Source organism: Mus caroli, chromosome 15, assembly GCF_900094665.2.
Source record: "Mus caroli chromosome 15, CAROLI_EIJ_v1.1, whole genome shotgun sequence".
In the NCBI taxonomy this organism is placed as follows: Eukaryota; Metazoa; Chordata; class Mammalia; order Rodentia; family Muridae; genus Mus; species Mus caroli.
Genome location: NC_034584.1, coordinates 52,464,219 through 52,480,174, shown reverse-complemented (window position 1 = coordinate 52,480,174; position 15,956 = coordinate 52,464,219). Strand labels below are relative to the sequence as shown.

General features: G+C 40.9%; 1 protein-coding gene across 2 annotated transcripts in view; it reads right to left on the bottom strand.

Moving 5' to 3' along the window:
• Positions 1-767: 767 nt before the first annotated feature.
• The window catches only part of Fam91a1 (family with sequence similarity 91 member A1), a 39,417-nt gene continuing 24,228 nt past the window's right edge, over positions 768-15,956 (bottom strand). The window contains exons 17-24 of one of the 2 annotated variants that reach the window (XM_021183033.1): positions 15,199-15,333; positions 14,891-15,004; positions 10,605-10,677; positions 9,776-9,925; positions 8,348-8,452; positions 7,721-7,844; positions 5,487-5,556; positions 768-3,769 (exon numbers count right to left, since the gene is read on the bottom strand). In XM_021183033.1, the coding sequence (XP_021038692.1) occupies positions 3,587-3,769; positions 5,487-5,556; positions 7,721-7,844; positions 8,348-8,452; positions 9,776-9,925; positions 10,605-10,677; positions 14,891-15,004; positions 15,199-15,333 (954 nt within the window). In that variant the 3' untranslated portion in view covers positions 768-3,586. The remainder of the gene's footprint in view (positions 3,770-5,486; positions 5,557-7,720; positions 7,845-8,347; positions 8,453-9,775; positions 9,926-10,604; positions 10,678-14,890; positions 15,005-15,198; positions 15,334-15,956) is intronic. The other variant, XM_029469676.1, reaches the window with a different exon arrangement.

The window sequence follows — 15,956 nt, the reverse complement described above, 5'->3', positions numbered from 1 at the left end:
GGGCAGGGACCCACTAAAACCACAAGATGAAAAACAATCCATGAAAAAACTTTGTAATCCACACCACGGATGAATCGGATGAGCAGGAGCTGGCAGATGGCTCTACAGAAAGAGAGGAGGCAGGAAAAGGAGATCATTTTAAGAAGCAGTACCAACTTCACCATCCAGCCAGGATATTCCAGTCAAGCCACCAGGGGCTGGAGTAAGACAGAGAGCCTATGCTATATGCAACCTTTTCTTCTTAGAAAGAAGAAAAGTTGAGAATTTCATGTGTTTTAATCCTACTCCCTCTCCCTCTCCCAACTCTTCCCAGATCTTTGGTATACTAAAGCAGGCTGAGCAAGCTACAGGCAAGCCAGTAAGCTGCACGTCTAGCCTGTGCATCAGTTCTTGCCTCCAGGTTCCTGCCTTCTAGGAGTTCCTCCCCTGATTTCTCTCAGTGATGGCCTGAGTTATGATACAGTACTAGTCTCAGTCACTAAGAAAATGCCCCACAGACCTGCCCACACCACAGGCCAATCTCATAGGGGCATTTTCTCAACTGATCAGTGTTCCCCTTTCCTCTAGCTTGTATCAAATTGATATAAAACTAGCCAGGGCAGAGACAATGAACATCCCTTGCCTAACCTGGAAATTTTCCTGCAAATCTGGTATTAGGACCAAATTTTAAAGGTTGTTGAAAAAACATAGGAAAGCAGGTTTTTGAAAAGCACAGATATTTAATATTAAAACAGAAGTCCCAGGAAATTAGACACTCTCCACAGTAACTTGATCAACACCAGTTTATTTGTAAACATGTTATTTGTGTCAATAATCAAATTGACAACACTTTATACATTTTCCTTGGATAATATTAACATCATAACAGAACACAATCCATTGTACTGAGTTACAGTTTTGGTACTTTAAAATCCTTTAATACAAAGTGTACTTGAAACACTGAACATAAAAAATGAGAATGGCAGAGAACGCAAACGACCCAGAAAGGGAAATCACATCCCTCAAACAAATGCAAAAGCATCTGGTTACACATGTTAAACAAGAAAGGCTCTAAGGCAGTGGTTCTCAGCCTTCCTAATGCTGTGACCCTTCAACACAGTTCCTCATGTTACAGCGATACCCAACCACAGTTGTTTTTTACTACTTTGTAGCTGTGGTTTTGCTGTTATGAATAATAGTAAATATCTGATATGCAGGATATCTGATATATGACCCTGTGAAAGGATGATCTGAGCCCCCAAAGGGGTTGCAACCCACAGGTTGAGAACGGCTGCTGTAAGGAATGGATGACCCTAACTTCTTAAGTGATATAAAGTTGCATTTCTTTAGATACATTTGTGAGGTGAAACTGGACCTTTACTGAATTGTATGCCCTTTTTGATATTTAGTAGCTCTTTTTTTTCTTGGTTTCTAAATGTCATGGTTCAAAGCTATAATAAGTGGTGAGAGAGGGAGAGAGAGAGTGGTGCAAAGTCAGATGAAATTAAACATTTGCAAAATAACTGGGCACAACTTTTATCAATCTTCTTTGGCAAAGAACAAAGTCTATAGTTATTATTATTATTTTTATCAACTTAATAGAGGCCTCTCTGCGAGAGCTAACGTGAGTGGAAGGAACCAGACAGTCATAAAGCAAAGCACAAACACACATCATCCTCTCTAAAACGAAAAGGGTTCCTCAGAAGACAGGGACTTTGGCTGGGATTCTGATGGTTTCAATCTTCCTACTAAACAAAAATCCAGAGAGATGTAAAGTATTGTTTTAATTTAAAGTACTGTCCCTGAAGTTCATGATCACGGTTAGGTCTCATCTCTTCTTCAGTGTTTCGCAAAGGAATTATAGCAGCAAATCACTCCCATATTTTAAGCTATGAACTCAGCAATAACTGGACTGTCATAACTACAACTGTTCAATTCTTTATTAGTGTACATGTCATTAGAGTTGGTATTCGACTACTAATACAAAGATAAATACCTACAGTTAACCAATCAAAGCAAATGAGATTAAAGAGCCCTGATGAAAAGAAATACGGGAAACTTTCAGTTGAAACTGTAAAAGTTACATACACAAATAACTAATAGCACTAGGAATGTACAGTCTCAGTAATTGGAAAAATAAATGAGTAATTCACAGTCATAGAGATTATTTTAACCTTACTATGTACTTTTCCTTTTACAGACAAACATGACATACATACAGTTCTACCTTATCCAAGACAAAGTAGAAAACTAAACATTACTTCATTTACCCAAACACAGCACTTAACTGTGCCACAGGTAACCTGGTCCAAAATAGTCAATTCTACAGACAGGCCATGGTATTAAATGCATGGCCACTTTAACGGTTTCAAGAAAGGCATATACTTGCAGAAGTCTGTTAATTACACAAGTATCACTTGTATAAATAACAAAAGCCATCAGCAAAGCTGTTGGGCTCCAATGTTCTCAATGAGTGCAATGCTCGAGTGTTTCAGGTATGCCGCTTGCCCAGTTCCGTTAGGGGAGCACAGCTAAGCACACAAACACCCCAGGGAAGGTGACCTGCACAGCCCAAGTGTGGTTCCACACACTCTGACACTTGAGACACTACAAGACCCAATGCCCACAGCACACGAAGCCAGTCAGTGCTTCTCCACTCCCCAGAGCTGTGTGCCGGTTTCAGGTCCAGATGCTGTGTCTGAGGAATCGTTTCCCATGGAGCTGAGTCCCAAGACACGGCCCTGAGGCTGCTGCTGGGCGATTCCAACTTCCACCACAATCCTTAGTTGAAATCAAGGTCAATTACCCTAACAGTTCCTAGGTAAAGCTACAAGATGAGACATGCAACAGCCTCAACTACACGTGGAAAATAAATTCTATTTTTCCATAAAGACTCTATGAAAATATAAAGCCCAAGGTGAGTGACAACGGGAGTCCACATACAAACATCATTTAAAAATAGAATGTTCTCCATAGCACTCATGAGCTGTCAAAGGATCATCAGTTAAGACCTTAGAAATCAAGGCGAGGTTGACATAACTCTGCTGACCGACACACCCTCAATCATGGTCACTTGGCGTACATAATTTACTGACGTCCACAGTAATCCTTAATGCCCTGGTCTGTGCCCCTCACTGCTGGATGCCTGCCACTTCTAGCGTGACTACCTCAAGAACCTTGAAGCCTTTTGGAGGAAGAAGAGTCCATCTCCTCCCATGATTCCCTCAGTGTAGGTAACAAAATATAAAATTAAACCAGGTTTATGTCTGAGAAACTTACATATAAAACTACCACTGCAATATTCATAGTGACTGCTTATAAACATAACAGTCATCTACAGCCTATAAAGCCTGTCCTCAGTTTTATAAAAGAAATGCGGATTGTCTCCAGTGCAGTGCTGGCTGCTGAGCAGGACTTGGTTGCAGTAAGATGTGTAACGACAGGCCTCGGGCTTCAGAAAACACGAGCACATTCCGAGCAGTTGGTTCCTATCAGTGAAGCTTGACCTGCACCAAGGTAGCTGGAAGCTTAGTGGCTGACACTGTGAAGCCAGCGTAAGAAAGAAAAAAGGCAGAAAGTGTGAGCAATAAATGCTGTAATCAAATTACTACAAATGGAGACTAGCAATGAGCAGGGAGGAAGGTGAGCGTCCGCTCCACTCTGATAAGACACCATCTTTAAACATTAAGTTTTTGGCTGGAAGTGGAACTCCCATGTCAGCGCAGGGCGACTGTGAAAGCACACTTGAGAAGCCAGGCTCCGCGTGGAGATCCAGAGTAGCAGCACCTTCCTAAAAGCCAAGAACAAGACAACTGTCTCACATGGATTTGCAGCTAAGAAACAGACCTGACGACCCAACTACCCAGGAAATGTTCACAGCATGCTACGGGAGGCCACAGGAACAGGTGTGAGCTGACAAGCACTTACAGAAAGTGCTCTGACAACAATCAGAAATGGTCTATGAGATAGAAGACTAGCTCTCAGCAACCAGACCCAGCTCGAAATACCATAGGAGAAAGCCACAGAAAGCCCCATCACTACACTACACACATCTACAAGGCAGGCAGCGATCCCAGGCTTTAAAACCCACATTCCCAAGCATCCAAGTATCTGACATGGCCACAGAGTGTCTTCCCTGCACTACAGAATTAACATGCCCAGTCCCCACTTGCTCCCCATCCTTCCCCATCCAACTCCTCTGGGTAAACAGAAGAATGGGATCCAGTCTTGACTTTCTCCTACTACTCCCTCATTATTAATTCATCAAGTTTCACAAATCTATCTCCAGAATATATCTCAGCAGTTCCACGTTCACCACAGCTACCGTTAGTGGATCCCAAAGTGGAGTATGGTACTGCGAATTTCAGAACTTCCCCACCTGTTACTCATCTGTATTACACTTTTGTACTGCTGTGATTTACTGGCATGATGGTACGGGGACAATAAACACCCCTTTCCTGGGTGTGCGCGCGCACCTCAGTTGTTTCCCAGTGAAAAGTCTCAGTCACAGCATGTCTTCCGCAGGCAGTTAATTACCAGGGCATCTGACTGTCCCTGCTACTGCCCCTAGCCCATGATTCTCCAACACTAACACCCAATTTAAAGGACTTCATCTGAAACCGTCTCTCCCCTTCTCCAGCCTTCAGCCATGTCTCCTGGCATCTGGTACATACACAGGGTCTTCCCATGCCCAGGAAGACTCACTCTCAACCTCACCTGGTGTCACTTCCTTTTTTCAGGATATTTCTACCATCTTGGCTACCTTTTGCTCCTTGGTGCCCAGTGCTTTCCTGATACTAATGCATGTCCTGTCTGTCTGCAATATTCTGCTCCATCCCACTGGCTTCTGTTCTGTTCTATAGGCTTCAGTCTATAGATCAGTCTTTTAAGTCAGGGCTTCCTTCAGAGCCCACCGGAGCACGGCTCCCTCAAAGCAGTTGTTGAAATCTTACAAACATTAATGTGTGACCAGTCTCACAGAGTGTCACATGCTCCACCAGTGGCTTCCACATTAGTTCCCTTGGCACTTGGTATAAAGGGTAGACTCGCATACTTATTGAATGAATGAATTAAGTGAATAAATGAAAGCTCTAAAAATGGACTTCATAATGTTGAATTAGAAATTCTGAACAGAAATATTCTATTCTCAAAGTTTATTTATGAATCTAGAAAGTCTAGAACATTCTGTCTCCATACCACTGACCCGGTGGGCAGTGAAGTAGCACTGCAGGCATCAGCACCTCAGCCTGGCCTTGGAACTAGCATGCAGGACACATGACACGCAGCTCACAGTCAAGCCCATTATGCTGAATGAACCCTGGCACAGAACACAGAGGCCAGGCCCGTGTCTAGGAAAGCCTGACCAGCAACACGTACAAATCAGTTAGCATCCTGAATCTTGCTAGGTACATATCTGGCTACTGGGGAGATGTGATGTCAGTCAAGAAGCGCTTTCATGCGTTATTAAGCGCTATACAAGCACCATTTGCGCTGTTTTGGATTGTTACCTGGAATGAATGAACAAAGTTAAGGACTTGCAGGGAGAGTTTTCTACTGGAATGTAAGAGACTTTGAAGGCTGGAAAACAAAAGGGAAGAGAAAACAAATTTTAACCCAATATAGTGGTAAAAGGTAAAACTATTACAAGTTAAATCTTATCAATTTAAATAATTTATGTATGAATATATAACCTAATAAAACAAAAAATTCTTAAGTAACTGAAATGCTTTGTATCAATAAATTTTGTTCTCTTTTGAACAGGAACTTGTATATAAGAAAGAGACATTTTCAAATAAAATATCATACTTTAAATCCAAATTAAAATATAAGTTTATGTGATAGTCTGCATACAAATGGCCTCCATGGGCTCATATATTTGAGTGCATAATCACTAAGGTATGGCATTATTTGAAAGGATTAAAAGGATTACGAAGCACCGTGTCCCTGGGGACGGGCCCACCCCACGCCCAGGTGTGCTTTCCCCACAATACCTGAAGACCAGGATGTCCCTCTCAATTCCTTTCAGCACTCAGGCTATTACCATGCTCCCTGACAGGAGAATGATGGACTAAACTAAGCCTCTGATACTGGAAGCAGGCCCCCAATTAAATGCTTTCCTTTTTAAGTAAGAGTTGCCTTGGTCATAGTGTCTCTTCACAGCAACAGAATAGCGACCAAGACAGAAGTTGGTACTACAGAGGACAGTTGCTATGACCAAAATTGAAGTTATTTTTTCCAAAATATTCTATCTATAAACTGTTAGTACAAATATAAAATAAAACATGGTGCTAAACATATCTGATAGATTTAACACAACCTACTGTACATAACTTTCCAGATTTGTGAATTAAGTACAAATTAGAGTGGCAATCTTTGAAGTTTCATAATAAAAAACTTTTTAAAAAAACAATTATTGCTGGAAATTTTTATATACATATATAAAACATTCTGATTATTCTCGACTAACACCTCTCTCGTCTCCTTCCCATTCCCCTCTCATCTCTACTGGTTTCTTTCCCAAGCTCATGACTTTGGTGACCCATTTAATTTAGCTAAGGCCATCTGTGTCACCACTGGATTTTAACTATGCAACTGGATCCTGGGTGGTGGCAGGGTGTCACCAGTTCCTTCTCCCTATCAACAGTGAAGGGTGGGGTCCCTCATCCCCTATCCATGCATGAGTGCTGATGGGCTGGCCCATCTTTCTGCAGAAACAGTACAGGCATCCACATTGCTCTCAATCGTTTATGATTACAACAGTGGGGTCTGGCCCAGAAGATGGCATTTTATATTCAACCTCCCTTTTTCAATATCCCCTGAACTTTCAAAGCATCTCTGTTACTATAAATTTGGCCAAACATCCATGGCCGTGGAAAGCATAGGCCTTAGGGAGCAGTGAATACTGTTTAGCAAACCGACAGTGTCCAGATACTCTAAACATTATGCTTACACCCACAGACATGCTGCTCCTAGCCTTAAAATCACAGAAGCATCTTTCTAGGGAAAAGTAGTGCAGGCCAAGTTTAAAAGACAGAATCTGTGGGTATCTCTCCTCCAAACTACCCTTTGTGGCAACTGAGCCCAGTGAGTCTCTCCTGCCTGCCTCTCTGTAGCCACCCCGAAAGGATGGGAGCTGCCATGAGGTCAAACATGCCTGTCATCTCTGAAAAGCAAAGCATGCATTTCAAAAAATATGCAAAGAAGAAAGTCACCAAAACATAACTTTAACTCATGATAAACATTTGAGTGTATATAGTACTCTTGTATAGAGAAATTTTCTAGACTTTTTTTTTTTTTTTTTTTTTTAGTGTCTTACTATGTGCCTCTGGCTGGCCTAGAACTATGTAAACCAGGTTGGCCTCCAATTCACAGAGAACTTCCTGCCTCTGTCTCTGGGGTGCTGAGATTAAAGGTGACATTTATATATTTAAAAAACAAAATCAAACAGATTCATTCTTTATATAAGCATACCCATTTCCCCACTTTCATCACGTTTGACAGACAAGCAAGCTTACAGAAGCTTGAACCACAAATGTTTGCTTTTGAGTAATTTCCAATCTATTGAAATTAATTTCACACATACATGCACACACACACCCCTCTTAAACTTAAAACTTTTTCTTTATTCAGTCAACCAATATGTAAGGCAATTGCTATGTTCACATGTTATTAAAAAAAAAAAAAGCAAGCTAGAATGATGTTAGTAACAGCTTAAAATTGAGATGAAGAACACAAGCCTTACCTCTCTTTCCTGCACAGGCCATGGGTAGCTATTTTCTGACAAACTTTCCGGTTTAATTCGGAACTGAACAAAGGAATTCCAAAACACAGTTCAAGAGGAACCCAATCTGCTTCTGCTGTGGCCCCTACAAAGGACACAGCTAGCTTGAAAACCATATACTCACACACTCTATATGAGCAGCAAGATCTTCTATAATCTGAGGTTCCTAGATTCCTCTACCCCTGGGGCACCCACTAGTAAACTCAACAAGGGAGAGAATAAAGCAGGGTCATCAATCCCCAAACAGAAGTGCACGTCTTTTGATTATGTACATATGTCTAGAGAAAAGAGAGCTTTTCATAAAATGTTGCAGATAATCATTTGCTCAAAAAGGATATAACAAGACATCTGCAAGATGATAAAATAAATCTGGTGCTTATCATATGAACAATGAACATTTTAAAATCATTGCACTCTGGCTATAATTTTATAATACTTGAGTTATTCTAAGCACATAAACATATTCCCTAGAACACTCACACTGACACAGAACTCCACTGTAGATAACAAGGCAATATATAAACAGCTTAACAGAAAAGTTAAGCTCCAGAAAGGATTTAATAAAGTTGCAAAGAATTAACATCTTACCAGAGTTTTGTTTTGTCGCCAAATCTGTACTTGCTTCCTCAATGACCATTTCAAACGACTCTGTGCTCCCATTTACATCTGAACTAGAAGCCAAATCAGGCTCGCCTGATAATTTAAAGGATATAAAACACTATGAGGATTCTACTATGCAGCAGAAACCATCAATTTAAAGTCTTAGCACAAAGAGGACTTCAGGAAACAATAATAATGAAGAAAAATTTAAAAGAGAGAGAGAGAGAGAGAGAGAGAGCGCTGCACAGATAGTTTGTCTACTCTCTCTCCCTTCTCACCACAGCAAAGAGGCTAATGCTCATCTTTGGCTTAAGCAACTGACATCTGAGAACTGTCTCGAGACCAGTTTGTAAATGTGAGAGAGCACCAATGCTAAGTACCACATGTGTGTAAAACCAAAATCAACTATGACCTAAAAACTCCGAACTCATGAGGCAGAACACAAGTTTAGACTTCCATTTCCATCATTCTGAAAGCCATCCCCATAAGGATAGAATTTTGAGTATCCTTCACAATTCGTTTTGAATCCCTCCACCTTTTGGCAACATGAGATCCCTAGCCACCTTTTGTACTCATCTATTTACCAATAACCTTTTGGCAATCACCTTGGTTAACGTCTCACTTTTTAAAGCTCAGTTTCAACTGTGCCTTCTTTAAGAGGCATTCCCTGTGGCCCCTATTAAGATAGGACTTCTATTTCCCATGTTTACTCTAAGCAGTCCACTGTCTCCTCTGAGCCTTTAACTGCACAGTTCAGGCAGATTCACTTACCTTCCCTACTGAGGTTTTACTCTTTGGACTAAAACTGGACTTAAACATTTAATTGCTTCTAGGACTTAAAACAGTTATTTGCTGTTTAAAGGTTTGTGGAATAAAATGACTTAAAAAGTGAACTGCAGTACAGCCAAAACTGGAAGGGAGCCACCCCAATCCTCTGGGTGACTACTAACATACTGTCAGGGTTTCACACTGAAAGAAAGAACTCTGGAGTAGGACCAATGAGAGACACTTGACACCTTCAGAATCAGTGGAAGAGAGCTGACACCACCATAAGCAAAGCGATCTATACATCATCTTGTCAGAGCAGAAACAGTTACTGTGTAAGAGCTGATATGACTGTGAACACACTGGGCAATCTAGAGGCAGAAGGAAGGCTACACGGGAAATGGTATCAAAGTCCAGACTAAACTGAGAATTAAAACAGAGGAGGCGCTAGAGAGAAAACGTGAACCCAGGTACATGTGTGTAAGAAAAATGTAGGGTTTTGAAATTATACTCCCTAAAGCTAATTTGATTCAAAGCCTATGAGCACAGATGCAATGGTAAAATGCTGAGTGAACACAGTTCTGCACAGGGCCACACTATTACAACCAAGGTGACCAGCTATTCTAACCAGAGACCCAAACAGTGACTGACCTCTCTCATCAGAAGCGTCACTGAGCTTTCTACTTGCAAGCTGGCTAGAAGCATTCAACATGGTGACATAGCCACAGAAATGCTGCAAGTCCACTCTGCTCCGAAGAATCTGCAGTGCTTTATGAACACCCATACTGGCACGGGTGAACTCTGGGAAAAACCAATAACACCGAATTAATGAAGTCTTAGCAGGTAACACAATACCAAAAACTAACGTATACTTTCCTATTTTTAAAGTACTGTTACACATTAAGAAAGAGCAATTCCAATGAAGACATGTCAGAGGACAGCTCCACACAAGCTCTATGTCATCAGTTCTTGAGATTCTGCAAACTTAAGATCCTGAAAACAGTATCTGCCATGTTCAGAAGAAATGTTTTGTCCTTAGCATTTAGAAAGATTTAAAGGGGAGAATAAAGCTATTTCACTCACACATGCACACACAACACACAAGCAAATACATGCATCACAAACCTTGCCTTGCATACTATGAAAAAGAATGTTAAACTCTGTAAGCATAAATTGATCTGACGTTTATCTTCTCACTCACTCTTCAAATAGACCACCAATCAAGGGAAACTACTACAAGCACTTACTCTCTTCATCTCTACTGCATACATACCAGTACTCTTTACAAGGTTAGAACTGGTTGTCTAACAGTTCACTGGCAGAAAAATCACACAACTGAAAACTATCTTCAGCCAACTCTTTTTATGGCAAAATGGTAAAAACACAGAATTTAAAAATGTTAAGAGCTCACTTCCTGTCATTTCCACCAATCACTGACAGGAATAAGGATAAAAGTCAAATGGATAGAATTCAAATGTACCTCCTTGCAGCTCTGCTTCATCAAATGGAAAGGGTATATGGACAGTCTCTCCTACCCCATGCAAACCATGTCCCTACAAACAGAAGAAATGCAAGTGGAATGATGAGTGAGAACCAACGGTAACTGAAAACACCACGTAAGCATGGGCCACGTCATGGCACACTCTACCATACTCCATCAAATGCCCTGGGCAATTTTGCTTTTCCTTTTCATCAAGGAATAACAAATGTTTATTAAATTCTTAGACAATATTTTTCAAATATGTGAAAAGAAAAAAAAAATAAGAAGGCTAATTAACAGGCAAAGCAGCCAGGCTTGAGCCAAGTGAGGACTTAAGTACATATACGATTAGCTCAGCCACAGTTCTGAGAAAAAAGGAGGGCAAAGAACCTGACTGGGATGCAACAAAAGGGTACGCTTTCAAAGTTACTTGCTGATAATTACATATACCAGAAACAATCAGAATCCCTCACAACACAGGTATGGCTAATAAATTATGGTACATATTTTCAGTTCAGCTGCAAAAAAAGGGAAGAGGATCTTCCTCTATATCGCAATTGGCTCTCTAATCAACTAACAAAATGTACAGCAAACATCAAGCTTGCATCTGTGAAGAAAGGACACAACTGAAGCTGAAATGGATGTCGTATTTGAAAGACAAGGGTTGGCAACTGGGTAGAGAAAATTAAAAGGAAAGAGACTTGCTCCTGTACATCCTTTAGCAGCTTTCCCTCTGAATGTACTACGTGAATGTACTATTAATTTAAAACTCATTTCCGCTGTTGAGGCACTGTTTGTGTCCTGTCCACACCCCCTCATCCCATCTCCAGAACCAGAAATGAATTACTTCTTTTTGAGTTGTTGGCAAATGCCATAGACCTCCAAACATAGTAGGCTACTGCCAATGCTTACCCTCCAGAAACTGGCAGTGACCCTACTACTGAAGAAACCACTTACTTGAGTCACAGAACGTTGGAAAGCAAGTAGGCACAAACCTAGAAGCTTCAGCTCCATTGGCTAGCTTTCACAGTGCCGGGAAGAACTATGCAACACATTTAAAAGTAATTGCCTATCCCTCACCTAGATGTGAACCCTATCAGCTACAGCGCCAACCTGCTTGACAAATGCCCACTGGTGCAATAGTGTTCCAGACATTACAGGAGTAGGCAACGAGGCTAGAAGATCCTAGACTACTATCTGCTAAATGAACATAGTATTAAAACAACTCCTAATGACTTATGCTACATCTACAGATAGAGAAATTTTCATTGCAGTAGATGGCAACTAGCAATGTAGACTCTCAACTGTCCTGTGTGAGAAAACAAGAGACTTTAGATTGCTCAGTCCTATATGGGACACACATATTACACCCCTCAAGGCCCAGGGACCTATATGGAGAAGCACTCAGTAAGAGCTAGAGGTGGTGAATGACTTCAAGAAAATAGTGTTTCCTGATACAGCAGGGCAGTTACACACACATATGAAGTCACAGCAGTTGTGACAGCAGGCATAAGACCTAATCAAACTTTAGGAAAGCAAAATCCCAGCATGAAGGAAGGAAAGTGGGTAAGAAGAGCCACCCCTAGCTGAAGAGCTATTGGCATTTAACAGCTGCTAAGGGAGGGAGAGTTAGTTTTCTCTAACGGTGTGACACCTAGTATTCTGACCATAATCCAGAGCAGGCCCCATGCCTGAGAGTAGTTAGGCAACACAAGCTGGACTTAATGGGTTTGAGGGAAAAGAGAGCAAGAGACAGAGGAGAAGGAATGGATACAAAGTTTGGTGAGTAGGAAGGTGGATATAGGAGGAGTTGGGGGAGGAGATACTGAAATGTCCAAAGTGTATGAGAGTCTCAAAGAATAAAAGTATTACTTAAGAAACCTCATTCCCTCACATTACAAAGTATTCATTTATCACATTCAATTAATATTCAGTTAAATTTGCTTGTTCCAAAATTTTTAGTTCCCAAATATTCTTACAGTGATATAAGAACAAAAACCATAAATAATTTAATGTTCACATATAACCAGCATGATTATAATGGAGAATTTAAGTAAATATTGAGGATACATGCATTTTTTTTTCCTTTAAAGGAGACCTGTTACTCAAACTCAAGAAATACTGATGCAGATAGGTATGGTATGTTGGTTAGTTTTTATTATCAACTTGATACAGCATAAAGTCACCTAGGAAGAGGATGCCTCAAGTGAAGGATTGCCCCCATCAGACTGGGGCATTATCTTGATTGCTAATTGATATAGGCAGGCCTAGCCTACTGTGGGTGGCTGGGCTGTGTAAGAGAGCTTGCCAAGTATCTGCTGAGTATAATAAGACAGTGAGCAAGCCAGTCCTCCGTGTTCCGCTATGGTGCTTGCCCTGACTTTCCTCAATAATGGACTGTGACCGAGAAGTGCAAACCAAATCAACTCCTGCCTTCCCGACGCTGCTTTTGATCAGTGTATTTTTATCCCAGGAACAGAAAATCGAACTAAAACAAGTGTACACACCTGCAATCACAGCATAGAAAAGAGGCTCACATCAAGTTCAAGGCCAGCCTGGGTAAGTAAGAGCCTGCCTCAAAAATGACTCACAGAGCAAGAGAGTCAAAGAGAGGGTAAAGTGAGGAGGGAAAGCCTACAGAGATGAAGAAGAGAATGGATTCATCTAAGAAGTTGCACTCACTATGCACACTAAGCATGAACTCACATTCATTAAGACAGTTTATAAAGTATTTCTGACAGATGTCTCTTCTACTCCAGATATTTATGATTTAATCTAGTACTAGGTAGTTACAAACAAAACGTGGTTTTATTAAAAATCTGAATTATAGTATTTTTCAAATTCTAACAAGGGAAAGTTTTCCTCAAAGGAGGTGGTTTTTCTAGCAAGAATACACCTTGTGAAGGAACACCTCAAGAGCAGGAGTCATGCTGATGTACGTGATGTGGTGGTTTATACCAGCAGCTTGACAGGACTCAGGAGACAAACTTCTAAGCATGTCAGTAAGGAATCACATAGCTTAGGTTAACTGGTGGGAAGGCCCACTCTAACCGTGGGAAGTCACATCCCACGAGAACAAGCACACAGCTCCCACTTCCTGGCTACAAGCAGTGTGATGGGCAGAGTCCTGCTCCCACACCCGCTCTGTGTTGGACTTCCCTATAAGCTGTGAGCCTAACCAAACCTCTTCCATAAGCTGCTCCAGCCAGCCTTTTGCTTTAGCAAAGAGGAGCAGTAACTAATGCCTCTATTCCTATGCAAATTTTATGATACCAAAACAATGACAACAGAAATGCCCATTATTTGCCTGACTCTATATGTAAAATGGACCAAGGCAATCACTCAAAGGAGTGAGTGGTCAATTCACAACAGTAACAAGAGGAAGCAGTGCTCACTGCTCTCTCAGGACTACACATGCCATCCTCACAGCCTGCCCCTGGGTCAGGCACAGTGCAAAGCATTTTATGCCAATTATCCATCTTAGCCAATTTCTTTAGCAAAGGCAGGTTTCTATTCTCTCCAATTGACAGCTAGAGACACTGAAATTCAAAGAGGTCACTTATCTTGTCCAAGATAACCATCAGTAGTGAAACCAAGATGTGAGTCTGTGTCCAGTACATTCAATGCCTGTCACCTCCTATCACTGTGTACCATATATTGTCCCTGAGTAACTGAGTTCTCTCAAGGATTCAGCTACCACCTATATGCAGAGGCTTCAGTCACCTCACTCCTGTCATCTCTCATTTGAATTTCAAGATATTTTCAACTACTTCTCTACTACTTGATAACCAACATGTCCAAAATCTAGCACATTCTAGGCCATATATATATAGTATTTTATTATATATAAAATATAGCATATATATAGTGTGCAGAACAAGCTATGCAAATGTGGAGACAGTAGTGTTATTGAGGTTTAGGGGGAATGAAAGTGTGGGGAGAAATCAGATAATTAAACAGTACAGGGTTCACTGCTTAGGAGATAAAAATATTCTAAAGCAGGGTATGCTGACAGCTATATAAGTCTGTAAGTAAACTAAAAAACATTGAATTATACAATATAAACTGCTCAATCGGTCTGTGATAAATTACAGATCAAAGGAGCTGTTATACAAAACAAACAAAAAAAAAATGTTGCACAGTTAACAGTGTGGCTTCTATTCAAACGTGGGTCAAATTCAGTCCCCTTTGTCCTACTACTCCCTGAGACCCAAGTCATCATAACACAATGCTGAAGTCATCAGTTGCATTGGACAATGTGATGTAATTAAGTGATGAAAACCTACCTGAATGAGCACTGCAGAGTGGGTTAAAGCATCATTCAGCATCGTGAGCACATTTGAAGCAGGAACAACCCCAGGGTCATGGCCCCAAGAGGTTATAAGTAACCGGTCATAACCCTATTGGAAAGATGAATAACACATGAAACGGCACTTTGAGAGAAGGGGTAATTTACAAAACTGACCTAATTCTGCATAGCAATTTCTGTTTCCCCCCAAAATAGCTAACAGTGTTTGCCCAACATGCATGAGGCCCTGAGGTCAATCCCGAACAGAAGAGACTGGAACACAAGAGGAGAAAGCCTCACACATACCTGGAATATATCTGGCAGTTTCCGAAGTCTTGTACCTTTGGACAGTAAGAGAGATGGTGGTCCTTGCCCAGTGACATGGTAAATATACAATTTAAACCAGACAGAACTCACTTCTGGGATAGCTGGTCCAATATGCTATAACCACAAATAGGTAAGATAAAGCTATAATATTTATCTAGTCAAATTTCATAAATGGCCAATATAATCTTCTAAATAGTGAATGCTTCATACATATTTTAACTGCTGTTCCCCTTATGAAGGTAAATGCTAATTAATCCAGTAAAATAGTTTTGCTTCACACTGGGATTAAGATATATGCCCACACTATTAAGAGACTGAACTTTAAAGTGGACTCCTTAGGTGTGAGTCAGGTTTCATCCCTTCCACCATTGTTTCTTAAACTCTGTGCCTCATTTGCTCCGTCAACAAAAGCACGAGAGAGATGCGCCAAATGAAGATACTTAAAGGGTTGAAAGTAGGCCTGGCTAATAACTCCCACATGCAGCAGCAGTCATTACTACAATGTGCTGTGCAGGCAGTTCACAGATGATTCCTACTGGGCAAAAGCACTGAGTTAAATGGAGGGGGGCGTAACATATTGTACAAAAGGTTAAGAAGAAAATCTACAACCATTCCTGTTAACACAAGACTAGAATTCTGGCAAAGGGATGAATGATCTGAGGCAACTTGAGCCCACAGGTAGCAATAACAAATCTGGTACCTAAATTCCTTCCTCCCTTCTCAATCATCAAGCCCTG